Source organism: Mastigoproctus giganteus, chromosome 8 (assembly GCF_048544385.1).
Source record: "Mastigoproctus giganteus isolate SK-2022 chromosome 8, ASM4854438v1, whole genome shotgun sequence".
In the NCBI taxonomy this organism is placed as follows: Eukaryota; Metazoa; Arthropoda; class Arachnida; order Uropygi; family Thelyphonidae; genus Mastigoproctus; species Mastigoproctus giganteus.
In genome coordinates, this window is record NC_143582.1 from 207,030,616 (window position 1) to 207,047,406 (window position 16,791).

A 16,791-nucleotide genomic window follows, 5' to 3' on the forward strand; every position below is an offset into this window, starting at 1 on the left:
TTCAACGTACCTTAAAAGGTCACAATTACAATAAGACAGAGCAACAATCCACTAAGTAATGCAGAACAGTTGACAGCTGTTTAGAACTGGAAAGTTGAACATCATAACTTAAAGGCATGTGCATCATTCTGCTTCATATGGTTGATGTATCCAATTATGGATATATGAAAACAATTGCAATATATTACTTCCATAATATCAAAATGTTTCTACTAAAAAGGATTTAGCACTGAAAGCCTAAGACTATGGAAAATTTACTAATCGAACAAGTCAGTGCCAAGCATCATTTTAGTTTGTAGTAAATCACTGAAGTAGGTGAAATGGCATCGTTTTGGTTATATCTCATATTGTGAATGCCTTCACGAGTTTTTTTTTTTTTTTTTTTTTTTTTTTTTATGAAAACCCCAAACACGAGAGGTATTAGAACCTATAGTACTTAGTACTGTGCTTGGATTGGAGGTTGAGAAGACGAAAGAAAATATTTGTTGACATTAGACTTGAACTCTGTAGACTGTCATCATCATCATCATCAGCCATTTTCAATCCACTGCAGGATGAAGGCCTCTCCAGCAACTTTCCAGTTCCTTCTATTTTGAGCACTGGCCATCCATTTACTACCCAAAAACTCATGAATTTCATCTATCCATCTCCGCCTTTGTCTTCTAGGTTTTCTTCTAGCTCCTCTTGGGTACCATTCTGTTATTTTCTTAGTCCATCTGTCATCATGTCTTCGAGCTATGTGTCCTGCCCAAGACCATTTTAGTTCTTTAGTTTTGATAAGAATGTTCTTTACTTGAGTTTGCTGCCTAATCCGTGTGTTTCTCTTCTTATCTAACAGTCTGATTCCCAATATAATTCGTTCCATTCTTCGCTGTGTAGTTCTCAGCTTCTCTTCCGTTCTTTTGGTGAGTGCCCAAGTTTCACTTCCATAAGTCATGGTGGGGAGTATACATTGATTCATTATTTTACGTTTCAGACAAACTGGGATATTGCTCTTCAGTATGTGACTATATTTCCTGAATGCTATCCATCCAAAATTTATTCTTCTCTTGACTTCCAGCCATTTATCATTATTACAGTTAATAACTTGTCCCAGATAAGTATATGACTCCACCTTTTCAATTACTGCTCCTTCAATCATTATTTCCCTTTCTGTGGCATACTTGTTCATCATTACTTTTGTTTTAGCCATATTCATCTTTAGTCCAAAATCCTTACTAACTGTGCATAACTGATTAAGATTTTCCTCTAATTCTTTGGGATCGTGGCTTATGACCACAATGTCATCTGCAAATCGTAAATGGTTTAGGTACTCTCCGTTCACATTGACTCCTTTCTGCGACCAGTCTAATCTTCTGAAAGCTTCCTCAAGGGCAGCAGTAAACAGCTTTGGAGATATTCAATTCAGAAGAACAGTGCCCATGGAAGTATCTGTAGAAAAGGCATGCAGCAGAAACAGTATGTCTGAGACAGCGAGTTTAGAGACTCTGTTAGAGAGGAATCATTAATTAACCTAACTATCCTCTTCTGAATGGAGAGGGTAGTTAGGTTAATTAATGATTAACCTAACTACCCTCTCCTGGGGCAGTGCCCCAAAAACCTCTCTCAGAAAGCCTGAGAGAGGTTTTTGGGGCACTGCCCCAGGTGTGGGAATAATATTCCATGGTAGGGCGGATTTGCGATTTGTACAGAGTGAACAGCTGTTTGAAAGAAAAGTAACACCAAGAGCGAAAGGGAAAACCAAGTTTTTTAGATGCAGAGGAAGTAATATTTGTAATGTGCTTGTGCCAAGAGAGATTAGAAGTCAGGGTAATTCCCAAAAGAGTTATATCATTTTGCCTAGAAATTGGAGTGTCACCAAAGATTATCATAGAAGCAGAAGAATCCTTTTTACGAGATATAAGACAAGACTGAGATTTAGAAGGATTGAAATCAACAAAGTTTTGTTTACCCCACTGGAGAATTACCTGGAGATCGGCATTTAACGAATTGATAGCGGATATTCGAGAAGTTGAAGCTGAAATTGCCTGATATTTCACTACCTCAAATAAGGAACACCTCAACAGTGGATTCTCGGCAGATACCACCACTCCTGGGTGGTGGTATCTGCTGAGAATAAGTTGTTTGTTGTTTGTTATTTGCTTTTTAGGAGCATTAGCAACTAAGGCCATATTGCTCCGGGATATGCGGTGGTCATTCCCTGACCTTTCCGCATCCTCCGTATTTGGTGGTGACGGGATCGAACCCCGGTCTAATCAAGAAGCGTGTGCTACGCACTGCTGCTCCTTCCCACCTGGCTACGGAGGCGCCCTGAGAATAAGTAACATTAATCTTCTCCATTGCAAAGCATTGCTTATTAGAGGTAGTGCAATATCAGGGCAACTCGTGAAGGAATTCACAATATGAGATACCTGTATAACAAAATCGATGCCATTTCACTTACTTTGCTGATGTACTACAAACTAAAATGATGATATGCAATTACTTGTTCAATTACCAAAATGTTCATATTGTTTAATATTTTTTTAATATTAAAAATAAAGAATTTGTATACTTAAAAAACATGTTAAGTGGGAAAATGTCATTACAATAATACACTGTGAATGCTTTATCACAAACTTTTTTTGCGGGAAAACCTTTTACCCAGGAAAATAATACATTACAATATATAGATGTGAAATTGGGACTTAAGAAACCAAATCTAGTACAGGGGAAAACTTCTTATTTCTTATGGAATTTCTTATCCGGGTTCTACCATATTTTAATTTCTCTTTTTTTCCTTTTTTTTTGTATATTATTCTTCCTTCTACTAACCTTACATTACCTCTTGCATTTTCTATAAATCTATCTTGGTGTATATGATTTGTCTTCATTATTAATTAATTACTATATACAACATATTTTATATATATATATATATATATATATATAACCATACAAATAAATTAGAATGAGAATTAAAAATAAAATAATGGCAGCAGTATGGCAAGACAAGAGCGAAAATAGTTGAAATTAAACTTAAGAATCAAACCAAACAGGGAGGAAGAGATGGGGGGTAACTCGAGTAAAAATATTGCAGCAGAAAATCTCTAAGATAATTTAGAACATCTAATTATAAGAATAATAAATAATTCATTAAATTTTGAAAGCCAATTAAAATAGAAATTTAACAGCCCCCCCCCCCCCTCTGACGGGCACCAGGTCCAAATTTATGTGAAATATCACCAACAGAGATCAGACCACTACAGTAAAATAAACCAAAAATAGACTGACCATTACGCCCATCTCAACAGAGGACCACAAGGCTAATAATGGTCAGGGAATCGCTGCATTTTGATTGCTAGACAAATCGCCGCAAAGGAGAGTCAATTGAAAGATCAGTTCGCCACTCGATCCCCCAGATCAAATCGTCAATGCAGAGGACTTGAATAGCGGTGGTTCTGATGCAGTGAAAATTAAAAATAGACCAGATACAAGCACTCCAGTGCAAAGCCACACTACTGACAAAAGTAATCTTCCACAGTTTGTATAGACGAAAAATGAACTATGGATGGCATTTCGTCTATTCACATAGACGAAAAATGAACTATGGATGGCAGCACAGGCGCAGTGTTAGCAATTCGCCCACTACTGTCATGTGATATACTTATACATATATTTGAATAACGTTTAAAATAGTTGGAAACTGAATCTTTCATGATAAAAATAAAATAAAGTACAGCAAACATCAGAGGTAGCAAAAAGCTTATTCCTCTACATGATGCTTGAAATATCTCGTGGCTATTCTACTCTTTTTTTTCTTTCTTTTTTTTTAATTAATTCTTAAACTCCGTAATTGCCGCATACTGAGTATATCTCATGTTCAAAACAGAGGCCTTATTTTTTTTTTTGCTGCATTTCCCTTGGTTTTGGTGGGTGAATCTTGAAGAAAACGCCAAAATCATCGTAATTGCAGCACTAAGTACTATTCACATAACATAATTCATTATATTTTATTTACAGGTACTTATATGCATCTTTTCCTATAGTTTTGACAACTGGTTCCTTAGACTATACTTTACTTCATACTCCTCGTCTATAATATATATATATATATATATATATATATATATATATATATATAGCTTCACTGATCCCATGTTTACAAGTGTTTGCATAACAATACATGCAAAGTGTTCATGAACTGTCTATATCATGAGCAGTACTGCATTAATAACTACATTTAATCTGTGAATTTATTTTTTATATACAAATTGCATGGAAAAAATAATAATTGCCAGATTTGCATTTATCTGATTTTAATGAAATTTTGAATGACTCAACAAATCTTTCTAAAAGAACTAAATATAAAATTTCATGAAAATCCATTCACTGGGAGTCAAGTTGTTGCATATGGACAGATATGGTGAAGACAATAGGCAATTAGCATGTGTGCGCGCGCGCGCACACACACACACACTTTATTATAGGCAGGGTCACTCGTAACATAAGCAGCTATATATGAATATTTTACATTATTAGTTCCCCCCCCCCCCCGTCTAATTCTATATCCATAAACCATTGAATTTGTAACTGTTATGGTTAGTTAAAAATAAAACCGCTGAAGCTAAATATCACATGTGCCAATTTATACATTCCTGTTTTAAATACTTAGTGCAGCTTGTAATAGAAGTTCTGATTGAAATTTTGTATTCTGAATTTTGGTATTCTGAAAAATGAATGATCATATTTACAAACACAATAGTTACTAGTAGAAGCAGTGGGGGGGGATGGAACACACCTTTCACATCAAATAGTTCCAAACAGTACTTTCCACTGAAATGTTTAACACTATTGCATGAATGCATGGGAACATTTTTCATTGTTTTCTTTTCTTCTGGTTAGTGATGCTATAATTACTCTCAATATAAAATATTTTGTTTTACAAAAATTAGGATAATCTAATTGATCGTACCATTCAACATTCCAACTTTAGGCACTTATCCTATGAGCCCCAATAGAATTCCTAACTGAAATCAGATTTTCAAAATAAAATCATCTCCATTTTGGATACCTTAGGATACACATAGGCTAAAAATGGAATTTGATTCAAACTAATCCATTTGGTGTTTAGATCAGACTGTAAATCCTTAAGTTCTAAGTGAGTGGTGATTATAATTTCTATAATATGCCATTTATTTTGATTTGCTATCTTGAATCAAGATGGCAAATCAAAATAAATACTTTGTCAGGATAATCTGGTTACCCCCACTTCAATGGAAAAATTTTGTTTGGATCAGCTTGTCAAAAATGTTCCAAAGTTGGTAGTAATGTTTATAATTCGAGAGAAAGCTATCTTGTTTTAACATTGCTGATGAATATAAAAACATTCCCATTTGGATACTGTGGGATACCCACACATGAACTTTAAATTTGGTTTTGAAGACTGAAGTTCCAGTGGGTGGTGCTTATAATTTGTGCACTGCCCCTCTTGTTTCAAGATTAAGAGTCAAAATAAAAATTTTCAGGGTACTAGAGTACATTCCCCAACCCTTTATATGCACTGTGAATGTAATGCCACAAAAAGAAACCCTTCTTCCACTGTGTGTGTGTGTGTGTGTGTGTGTGTGTGTGCGTGTGTGTGTGTGTGTGTTGACCACGTGTAAATCAGTTTCATAACTATCAACCAAAACTTACCTGAAAGGTAGACAACATAATGAGTCCATGTGATTGAACATTTTTTAGCTTAGTGGGAGGGGGGGGAGTTAAGGGCACTTTGATTCCTGAAGGGTTAGATGCAGGTAAGCTCAAACTAAACATAAAAGATGCTTTATATTTTTTGTAATACTTGAAGTCATAGTGATGAGCAGGTTTTTTTCATTTTATTGTAGGTAATTAATATAAAATTAAAGTATCCACTTGTTCCCCCAGTGCACCGAATGCACGTACAAGAATGTATATGCATTCAGAATTCAACTATAATATCAGTTACAGGATATAATTGGACCTCTTTAAATAACATAAAAGAAGAATGTAAAGAATATTCTGGAATATTAACTGGAATGGGATGTGATATGCCTCGTGCTGTTCCAGATGTCTTCCTGTTTTCCATTATTCTTTTTGGTGCCACGTTTGCCATCTCTGTTTTTATTAAGAATGTAAAATCAACTCGTTATTTTCCACTGAAGGTAAGTGCTTTTTTTCTTCTTTTGTTTGTTATTGAGTTAGCTATAAAAACAACGGAAATTATAGCACTTATAAATGTTTGTAATTTAGTAAATACTGATGTGGTAAAACTTCTGATCATGTGAAGGGGTTATTATTTCAGGACTGTGTTACAAAAATCTGTTTTTGGGTAAAATAGAGTTTAGTTCCAAGAGCAAAAAATATACGGTGAAATATCATTTTTGCTAAATAAAACAATTTTATTTACAGTTACATGCAAGCTGAATAAATATAATATGTAATTTAATATTGAACAAAACCATAATGTTTAAGCAGCAAAATAGTTTAAGATTTGGTAATAGATTAGTGTAGTATTTCTGCAGTATTGGAATGGTCTGGTGATGGAAAGAAAGCAGACATTTTTCAACAAATGGCAAATAAAACCCTCACACTTTTCAAATATCACCATTCAGTTCTGCCTCGAACTATATAAACTTGCTGCCTTGAGGGGTAGGAGGGGTTCAGTGATCTACAACACTTCTCAGAGGTAAAATTCATGAGATCCAGCCTTGTTGCATTTTAAGATTTATATTTATGCCCCACCAATTCTTGTATTTTCCACCAGGAAAAATATACTTCCATCATTTATTTTATTCATACTCTTCAGAGCCTGATAAGGCTCTGAAGGAGATGAGTAAAATCCCTCCCCTAAGATATCTAGTTGCCAAGCTTTGCAATCCACACCTGAGCTGCACTTTTGATAACTATTAGTTGCTCCTTACTGATCTGGTTGACCTTCTTTGAACCTCCTGCAAATTCTGCCTTTTTTTCTTAGGTGTACTCCAGACTTTAGTATATTTCAAGTGTGATTCTTGTTGTTTTTAACATAATTCATAAGTTTTTCTCCTCTATTTTTGCAACAACAACATAATCTTTTCCATCCTTTTCTTTTTGCAAAAAATAGCAAAACTGCATTAAAATTATATATTTTTTAAAAATTCAGTGCATTTCTGCTTATTTTTATTACTGAATACAGCTTCAAGTTAGTTCAATTTCAAGTAGCAGGAAACACATAATCATACATTTTGCAAACAGATAAGCATAAATAAAACATGCAGTGTATAGAAAGTAATGCAAAAATAGATGTAGCATTTTATACGGGTGAAGATGTTCTCATACATGCCAAATGTTGGTCATAGAACATAATCTTCCTCTGAGTTTTGCTAATCATGCAGGTGCATTGCATAGAAATATGTTTCCTAATAGCGAAATAGCATAGAAATGCTATTGTGAAGAACAAAACCAGCAGGCATTATTAGTAAAGTTGTAGTACATGTGTAGTAATCAAAGTGACTTTTTCATAATAATAATAAAAATAAAAAAAAAGAGTCAAATTGAGAACAACTTGCTCTTGTCAACAACATTGGAAAGATAACCCTACATGGTACAACATTGTGTCTCTTCTGAACACCTGGAAACGTGGGATTCTTTTAAAACCTGTCCTACATTTGTTGGTGATAATGTCCCTGTTATGGAAGGCCTAAATACTGGAGTAACAAGTGTATTAAAAGAGGAGAGTAAGCACTTGGTGTTAGTAGTTTGCCCTTGTCACCTCTAATTTGTATGCTGAAAAGGTTGCTGCAAATCTTCCTGTGAGAGTGGATGAATATTTGTTGGATGTTTACTACTATCTCAGTAGAAATGCTAAAAGGAAAGATAGGTTTAAAGAGTTTCAATTAATTAATCAAGTAAAGAAGCGGGGTACTATTTCAGTACCCGGGTTAAAATAGTATTGTGTTTCTTTACTTTATTAATGCATTGGGCCTGCACTTACCTACAAATAGAGGTTTTATTATTATGTTTTCAATCAGAAGTTTTTCTTCTGAACTCTGCTTGGCTGCTCATTTAGATTCAAGGCATTTATTCACCAATCTGCACAAAGTCCTAATTGAGGCTACCCTTTGTCTGATGAACAAAATAATTCCTCCAAAACTGTTCACAACAGTGCTTTTGAGTTAATGAATAATAGATTCTCCTGCTGAGTGAGATTATTCAATTAAAAATTATATTAGTTAGTTAGAAAAGGAATGACTGTTTACCACAAAACAAGTTAATGCTACAGTCAGAGTTATACTTAGCAAGGTGCTATTTCACTACCTGTATGCCAAGACACCCCGATATTAACCCTTTGCACCATGTGTTGCCACCATGACATAATAAAGTTCCACTTCCAGTCTAATGTCATGTCCAGCGCACCTGTCAGAATAAGAATTTTTTTTTTTTTCCAGCTGTGCCAGTGCAATTATTATATTATTATTATTATTAGCCATATGGTGCAAGGAAGCCTGAGGCTTATGCTGCACTGGTCAAAAAAAAAAAAATTTCATTTCCCTGTGTGAGAGAGAGAAGTAGAAAGGAATCACCAATGATGATATCCAGCTCAAGACCCTGGGTGTGCCAAGCCCATACGCACCAGATGTGAGCTCCTGGGGGTTATTGTCAATTTACATTTCACAAACAATCTGGAAAGCTAAATCCATGTTTATTGATGTTTATATTCAATTATTAACCTGTATTGGCTCAATTATTGTGCTATCATATATTTATACTTCATATAAATTGATGTTTATATTCAATAGTTAATGACAGGCAGTTGACAGGCAGTTACCCCCCCTTCCACCATCTTTCTCAATTACAGTATGGAAACTGGCATGACTGTCAGCATTTTTGACATTGTTTTTTTTTTTTCAGCATTTTTTTTTTTTTTTTTCAGTGTAGAAGTTGCACAGTAACTTGTACTCTGCATGTTAGAGTGAAGTATTTAGACATACTGTCAAGATATAGTAAAGGCCTTTCTAATGGTGAAATTGAGAAATTGTTGACCTTCCTGAAGAAATTGGAGGGGAGAGAGGGGAAGAAAACTTACAAATAAGATAGTTTCCGACTTTTCCATATGGTGTGAATGGGTTTAGGTTTCACTAAACGAACTAAAGGAGTTTTTTGGGGTTATTATCAACATGGGACTAAACGAAAAAAAAAAAAAAAATGATATAAAGAAATGTTGGTATGAAGAATGGACAGACAGAATTACATTTTTCAAGAATGTGTTTAGCAAGAAGAAATTTCTGCAGCTATTTTGGATATTACATCTCTGCCCACCCACAAAAGGATAAACAAGGAATTCAAAGTAGGGGCTCTAAAGTAAAAAACATAGTGAATTTTCTGGATGGAAGGTTTTGTGAATATTTTCTTCCAATAATAAATATTGCATTAGAGCTTTTAAACTGTTTTATATGTTGACTCGTGTAAATCTGAAAATAAAAAGTTTTTGAACATATTTCACCTAGTGGTTTTTTGATTTATAGAGCTGGACTGCATGGGGAAGACAGTGAAAATAATTTTGGAATGCAAAGGGTTAAAATAAAATAAAATCATAAAATAAGGAGAAAAGTAAAGTGACCCTCACCTCCCAGTAGAGGGCCACTTCCCAATAAAAGTTAAAAATAAGTTAGCCAAACACCAACTTGCAAGCATTATCTCTTCAAAGGAACGTCATCATCACATATGAACTCTAAAAATGTGGATATTCCTATATGATGAAAACTCCAAACACAAAAAGAAATAATGAGAATTAATTTGAATCTAGGGTATGTTATGCCCCCTGCCCTCGTTAGACTAATTAAGGAGACTAACAAACCAAATGCAAAATACAAATAAACATTAAACTAAAATTACGATAAACAGAATTAAATAAATAAATCAAATTCAAGTCAATTAAATAATGCTAACCAAATGACAGAATAAATTAAAACATGGTGAAGAAAGCAAGGGGTAGTCATGGGCATTCTGTCCCACTTTTCTTTAATTTGAATGCTTATGATAACTCTTTGTTTTCTTGCTGTGTTTTCATTTATTCTATCATTTGGTTATGATTTGAATTTGATTTACTTATTTATGTTAATACTATTTATTATAATTTTGTATAATGTTTATTTGCATTTGATTTATAATTTTCAGTTGGCTGGGTTGATATTCAAATTTAAATTTTGTTTATTATATTTCCCTATTTAATCTATACATGGCAGCTGCTATGGTATACTTTATGATTTGTGTTTGTTTATTATTTCTTTTGTGTTCAGATTTTATAATGACATCCATCAGCATTTGGCTGAATAGTGGTTAACTAAAATATGATCCTTTTCAGAGTTCACAAACATTCATTTCCCTTAGAAGAGGTAGTGCTTGCAAGTTCCCTTTTTTTTAGTTAGTTTACTTTTAATTTTATTGGGAAGTGGCACTCTTGTTGTACTGGTTTTGGGGGTAAAATTTCTGTAACAGCCTAATACTGCATTTGTCAATTGTATTATAATGCCTCTCCATATCATCTTTAAAAAGGACAATTGAGAATGTTCAAAAGGCCACATTCCTGATTGAATATAATGAGACTTCAGATGGGGAGAGAACCTTTATTTTTCAATTGTAGTTCTGTGGAAAGCTGAATTCTAATTTTTTTTAACATAAGGGAACTTAGAGCTTATGCAACACTGCAACCATTGGTGTGCTGATGGAATGTTTTTATCAGTGGCACATTTATTTCATATGCAGTATTCATGGCATGAAGTATGATAACATTTCTTTATATATGAAAATTTCATTATATATGAAATTTTCTTCCTTATAAAACAGAATAAAATTATATACATCTGTTTACAGCACTGAAATCTGGATCAATGGATAATCTAAGTAATGGTAAGGAGAGTGGCAGCAGCTGTGAACTTAGTTTTTTACTTGAGCCAGTATATCTAGAGATTTATTCAGGATACTAGGTTTCACTAAAGGTGTGATGCTGAAATTGCATTCTAATTCTTCATTTGTAGCAGCTGGCAGCTCTTTCATTTGTACTAGAAGAAGACATTATTGAAGCATATGGTCAGTTTATTGAGAATACTTTTTTTGTCAAAACAGTGAAGAACTATTGCTTATGGTGAGTAAACATGATCTAGAAAAGCATAACTTCCACTCCTCCCCTTCCTAACAATCAAATTGCAGTGTGACCGACCTAGAAACTCTTTTTACTATATATATCTGTAATAAAATTATTAAATTTTTATTTTAAATTAAATTACTACATTATTAAAATTACTGAAAAGCTGCTTATTTAGTACTGGAAACATGAAATGGCACTTTCCCCAAGCATTAGCAAAGGCACATGATGCAAGAAAGTGAGCTTATATAGCATCAGCCAAAAAAAAAAAAAAAAACCTTCCCATTTCACCCATCCATTCACTACAAAAGTTAGGCGCCTCCGTAGCCAGGTGGGAAGGAGCAGCAGAGCGTAGCACACGCTTCTTGATTAGACCGGGGTTCGAGCCCGTCACCACCAAATACGGCAGATGCGGAAAAGTCAGGGAATGACCATCGCATATCCTGGAGCAATATGGCCTTAGTTGCTAATGCTCCTTAAAAAAAAACCAAATAACAACAATAACTACAAAAGTTAGTCTAATTCAGCCTTGAATTTATTTAAGCTGTCAACTTCCACAATGATGGATGGAAGTTTGTTCCACCAATCAACCACCCGCTGGCTAAAGGCAAACTTCCACACATCTATCCTACAACCGTCTTATCTCAATTTGAATTTATGCCCTCTCAGCCAGTAAATTAATTAAACCATTCAGAACAGATATCACTTATCTCTTGAGACTGTACTGTTGATAATTTGCACTTTCATTAAGTGTGCTTGATGAAAGAACAAATTATCAAATGATATTTATGTACACATAACATATTACAGTATACATTACATTGTTAAATATGTTAATGCTGTAAATAAAAGTTTAAAATATTTCATCCTTATTTAATTTCAAAAGGTAATGCTTTGTGAAGGCAACAGAAAAGTTCATAAGATTGAGTTATGAGTTCATAAATTGAATGTACAGTGTCAAAAGTTTTTGTTGCAACATCAAATATTCATAAACTGGGAGCTCACTGTGTAAACATTCACATTTAAGGCCTGGTGATGAAACATAAACCCAAAAAATTATTTATTCATCTGTAAAAATTAAAACACTTGATTAAAGTTCGCACATCCAATTTTCTATGTTCAATTTTTCTAGAACCTTTCTCTTCTTATTACAAGGGTGGGTCAATAAGTAATGCACAATTACTCATATGTGCATAAGGAAGAAGGGAGAATTTGTTGTGCACTTGTTGTACTACCAATTACACCAAGGGGTGTAATTGGTTTGGGGGAGACAAAGACTAATGGATTAACAGTAGCCACTGGCAGAGGTGAAAGAGATTCTTGCACTGCTTCTATTGGAATGAGCAGAAGCCTGAAAAACAAGATGCAGGATATTTCAGAGACTGCTGGAAGTCATTGCGGTACAAGTAAACACATAGGTTGTGTTAGGGTAGCTGAGAATAGAAACAGGTGCATGTATACTTGCGTGTACACCAATGCTAGGAGTTTAGTAAATAAATTTGATGAATTTGAGGTATTGCTCAAAACATCAAAGGCAGATATTGTTCGGATATCAGAGACGTGGTGTCACACAGATATAAGGAATGCAGAACTGCAATTTGGGGAGTACAATGTGTATAGAAAGGATAGACAGGACAGGAGGGGAGGAGGGGTTATGCTATTAGTTAAAAAACACATAAAATCCAAGGAAGTGAAGCCAGTCGACATTGATGGACAGGGCAGTGTCGAGTCAGTTTGGTGTGACATAAGCATAGGTAAATCAAAATTGAGAGTAGGAGTGTGCTATAGGCCTAATGACTCTGATGAGTATAATAAGATACTGTACAGGGAAATAGAATGGGCCAGTAAATCAGAGAGTCTTATAATGGGGGATTTTAATTTCCCAGATATTGACTGGAATTTGTGGGTTGGTCACTCACACACTAGCAAGGCTTTTGTGGATTTATTGGATGATTGTTTTCTACACCAGCATGTTCGGGAGGCAACTAGAGGGAGTAATACTCTTGATCTGATTATCAGTAGTGATTCTTCATGCATTAGGAATCTGCAGATAAAGGAACCACTGGGTGGCAGTGAGCACAGTGTGCTGAAGTGGGATTTACTCAAGGAGGTAACTACCATCAGAGGTAAAGGGAAGGGTTTTTGCTTTCGTAAAGGCGACTATGATTAATTATACGAAGCTGCCCATTAAGGAAATTTTTCACTTAATTAAACAATTAGTTGAGGCTAACTACATCACCTTTCAAGACAAGGTGTACAAACAAATTTTTGGATTACCAATGGGTTTGAGCCTGAGTGGCTTAATGTCAGAGATCTATCTCTCAACGATTGAGCAGATACATTTGACACCTTTTCGTCCCCGTATCACATACTATGGGAGGTATTTAGACGATGTTCTAGTTATTACTGATAGTAGTACTGTTCAAGACATTTTACATTCGTTTAATAATATTCATTCTAGACTGAAATTTACATTGGAAAGGGAAGATACGGATACTAAGTCATTAAACTTTCTAAATTTCACGCTTACCCGGGACTCGAACAAAATACAATTTAGCATCTATCGAAAACCCACAAACACCGGTATGCTTCTACATTATAATAGCTACCACCCGTTCACCTACAAAAGATCGATTATCTTTAATCAATTTCTAAATGCCTATAAATATTCAACGACGGATTCTGCTTTGGACTCAGAAATACAAATATTAACTAGCAGATTCTTGAACAGGGGTTATCCCATTAACACAATAAATCGAATTAGGGTACAAGCTAAGGATAGGATAAAAAATACTACACCAATCAACAATAGTAAGGAAGAAAAATCGTTTTGAATATTTTCGTTAGATTCTTTTAATTGCGTTAATTTGAATTTTAATTGTTTTGGATTGATTTTGAATTGTGTTAAATTGATTATTTAATTATTTATATTTTACTTTAATGTACCGGTAAGTTGTCGACTTTTTCGTTTTTTCCGTTTTAATTTCTGGAGGGTATCATACGGAAGTGTTCCACGTACTATATTGAGGTAAACTCCTCTTATTAATTTACTAATATTATTATCAACGTAGAACATATTGAGTATTACAGCTCTGATTCATACTATCTAAGTACTACATGTGGGAAACAGTAACCCCAGATCAACGTATCAACTCTGTGGTACTACGCTGACAGTGGTAGAGAATGAAAAGGACCTGGGGGTAATTGTGCAGGCAGATATGAAGTTCTCTGAGCAGTGCAGACGAGCTGCAAGAGTAGCTCATGATGTCTTGTCAATGATATACAGGAATTTTTCTAGCAGGGACAGGGATGTGATTATTCCCTTGTATAAGGCATTGGTCAGGCCACACCTTGAGTACTGTATACAGGTCTGGAGGCCTCATTTCAAGAAGGATGTAGAGCTGCTGGAACGAGTACAGAGAAGGGCAACAAGATTAGTGAATGGAACAAAGGGTTGCTCTTACGAAGAAAGGCTTAAATTTTGCAAATTACAGAGCCTGGAGACTAGGCATCGGCGAGGTGATCTGATAGAGGTGTATAAGGCTTTGAATGGCTTGAGCATGCTCAATGCCGATGGGATTCTTCCTCTTGCTCAGAATAATCACCTGAGAGGGCATAAATTCAAATTGAGGAAGGACGGATGTCGGATAGATGTGCGGAAATTTGCCTTTAGCCAGCGGGCAGTTGGTTTGTGGAATAGACTCCCATCGCTTGTTGTTGAAGTTGATAGCCTAAACAAATTTAAGGCTCAGCTGGACAGGTATTTCGAACGAACGGAGGGGTGAAATGGGAGTAGTGGTTTTTTTTTTTTTTTTTTTTTGGCTGATGCTGAATAAGCTTGCTTTCTTGCATCATATGCCTCTACTAATGCTAATGCTAATTACCCATTAACACACCTAATAATCATATTTCTAAAGATATGGATGGAAATGGTGACAGCCATTTCTGGCATCAGTGTGTGATCGAGTTCCTGTTCAAATTGGGTGATCAGTTGGCCACATCTATCCATCAAACACCTGGCAGTCTATATAGGACCAGACAGTTGATCAAAGTAATGTCCAGAGGTGGCTCCAACAGTTTTGGGAAGGTGATTGAACATCAAACCAAGGGCTGGAAGACCAATGTCTGTCACAAAAACAGTAAAACTGAAAAACTCATTGATCAGCTCATTCGAAATGACAGATGTATAACCACCAGAAAAGTGATGGACACTATGAAAATGTCAAAAGGAAGTGTTTTGACCATCATTAACAGACTGGGGTACAGAAAAATTTCTTCTTGGTGAGTGCCTAAGCTACTCACATGACAGATGTCTGCAAGGAAGGAGATTTGTGAAGATTGTCTGGAGAGGTTAAGTGCTGGCAGTTCTTAAATGGATTTTCACATGTAATGAAACATGGCTCTTCCATTATGACCCACAAACCAAACAACAATCTGTGAAATGGGTACAGTCAATAACAAAAAGCCAAAACTTTCCAAAGCATCAACAAAGCTTATGGCCACCTTTTTCTGGGATCAGAATGGCATCATTTTTATTGATTTCTTGGAAAGTAGAATAACCGTCAACAAAGAAAGATACTGCTTGTCCCTGGAAAAGCTTAATTGAGCTCTGAAAACCAACAGATCTGAACTGAATTGGCAGGACATCAAGTTTCATCAGGATAATGCAAGGCCATTATCCATCAGGATAATGGCCTTGCATTATCTAATAGCCCTGACCTTGCTCCATCAGATTTTATTTTATTTTTTTTCTGTTTGGTAGGCTGAAGGCATATCTGTATGGTAAGATGTTTGAGAGTGATATTGAATGCATTGATGTAAATGCCAGCTTCCTGACTTTTACCAAAGTGCATTCACTGTCTGGAAAGAACACTAGAGAAAGTGCAGCAAGTGTGGTGGTTCTTACATTGAGTGATATTTTCACAAAGTTGAAAATTGTATTTTGTGTGTGAAGTATGGTTATAAATATCTAAGAGAATAACCTTTTTTCAAACTTCTATATCTAACAGGTTTGGACTATCTTTCAAAGTTCCTGTCATAAACTAGTGATATCTTGGATACAGTGCACATATATAAACTAAGGAAATATTCTAGATATTTCCTTCCATTAAAATATCCCTTTTCTGTTTTTCTTTTCATTAGTTTGCCTTTCCTATATTTTTTACAGACTTATTTAGAGATAAAAGTCGGTTTTTTTTTTTTTTTTTTTATTAATTTTTGCTTTAATAGAATCTTAGCCTTACACTGCCAAACCAACCTATTTTCAAACCTGCATTTCCTTCAGTTGCAGACACAGTGTCACCCAAGATGAGCAGCATAGCCAGCAACTTCTTTAGCAGCAATTAAGCTAAAACTGTATATTCTGCATCTGGTTATATTATAGTCTGATTCTTGCATATTTTGTTTTCAGAAAGGATAGCTAGAACATTTTTTTTTTTTTATTTTTTTTATTTTTTATATATATAGAATCTTGTGCCTTATCAAAGAAGTATCCTAATGTGAATTCTAAGCACTATGCTAATGTAACTTTAGGGAAGATTTTTCTTTTATAAATAAACAAGTTTGTGAATTTAACTGATATAAACTGGTCTAATATTAAAAGAAAAGTTTTTTTTTTTTTTTTTTTCAAAAATTTTAATTTTTTTTTAGTGGTTACAGGATCT

The 16,791-nt window shown here is 34.8% G+C and overlaps 1 protein-coding gene across 1 annotated transcript in view; it reads left to right on the top strand.

Moving 5' to 3' along the window:
* The window catches only part of LOC150082228 (electroneutral sodium bicarbonate exchanger 1-like), a 313,808-nt gene that overhangs the window by 196,225 nt on the left and 100,792 nt on the right, over positions 1–16,791 (top strand). The window contains exon 14 of the mRNA XM_090380066.1: positions 5,871–6,167. Coding sequence (XP_090236192.1) covers positions 5,871–6,167 — 297 coding nt within the window. The remainder of the gene's footprint in view (positions 1–5,870; positions 6,168–16,791) is intronic.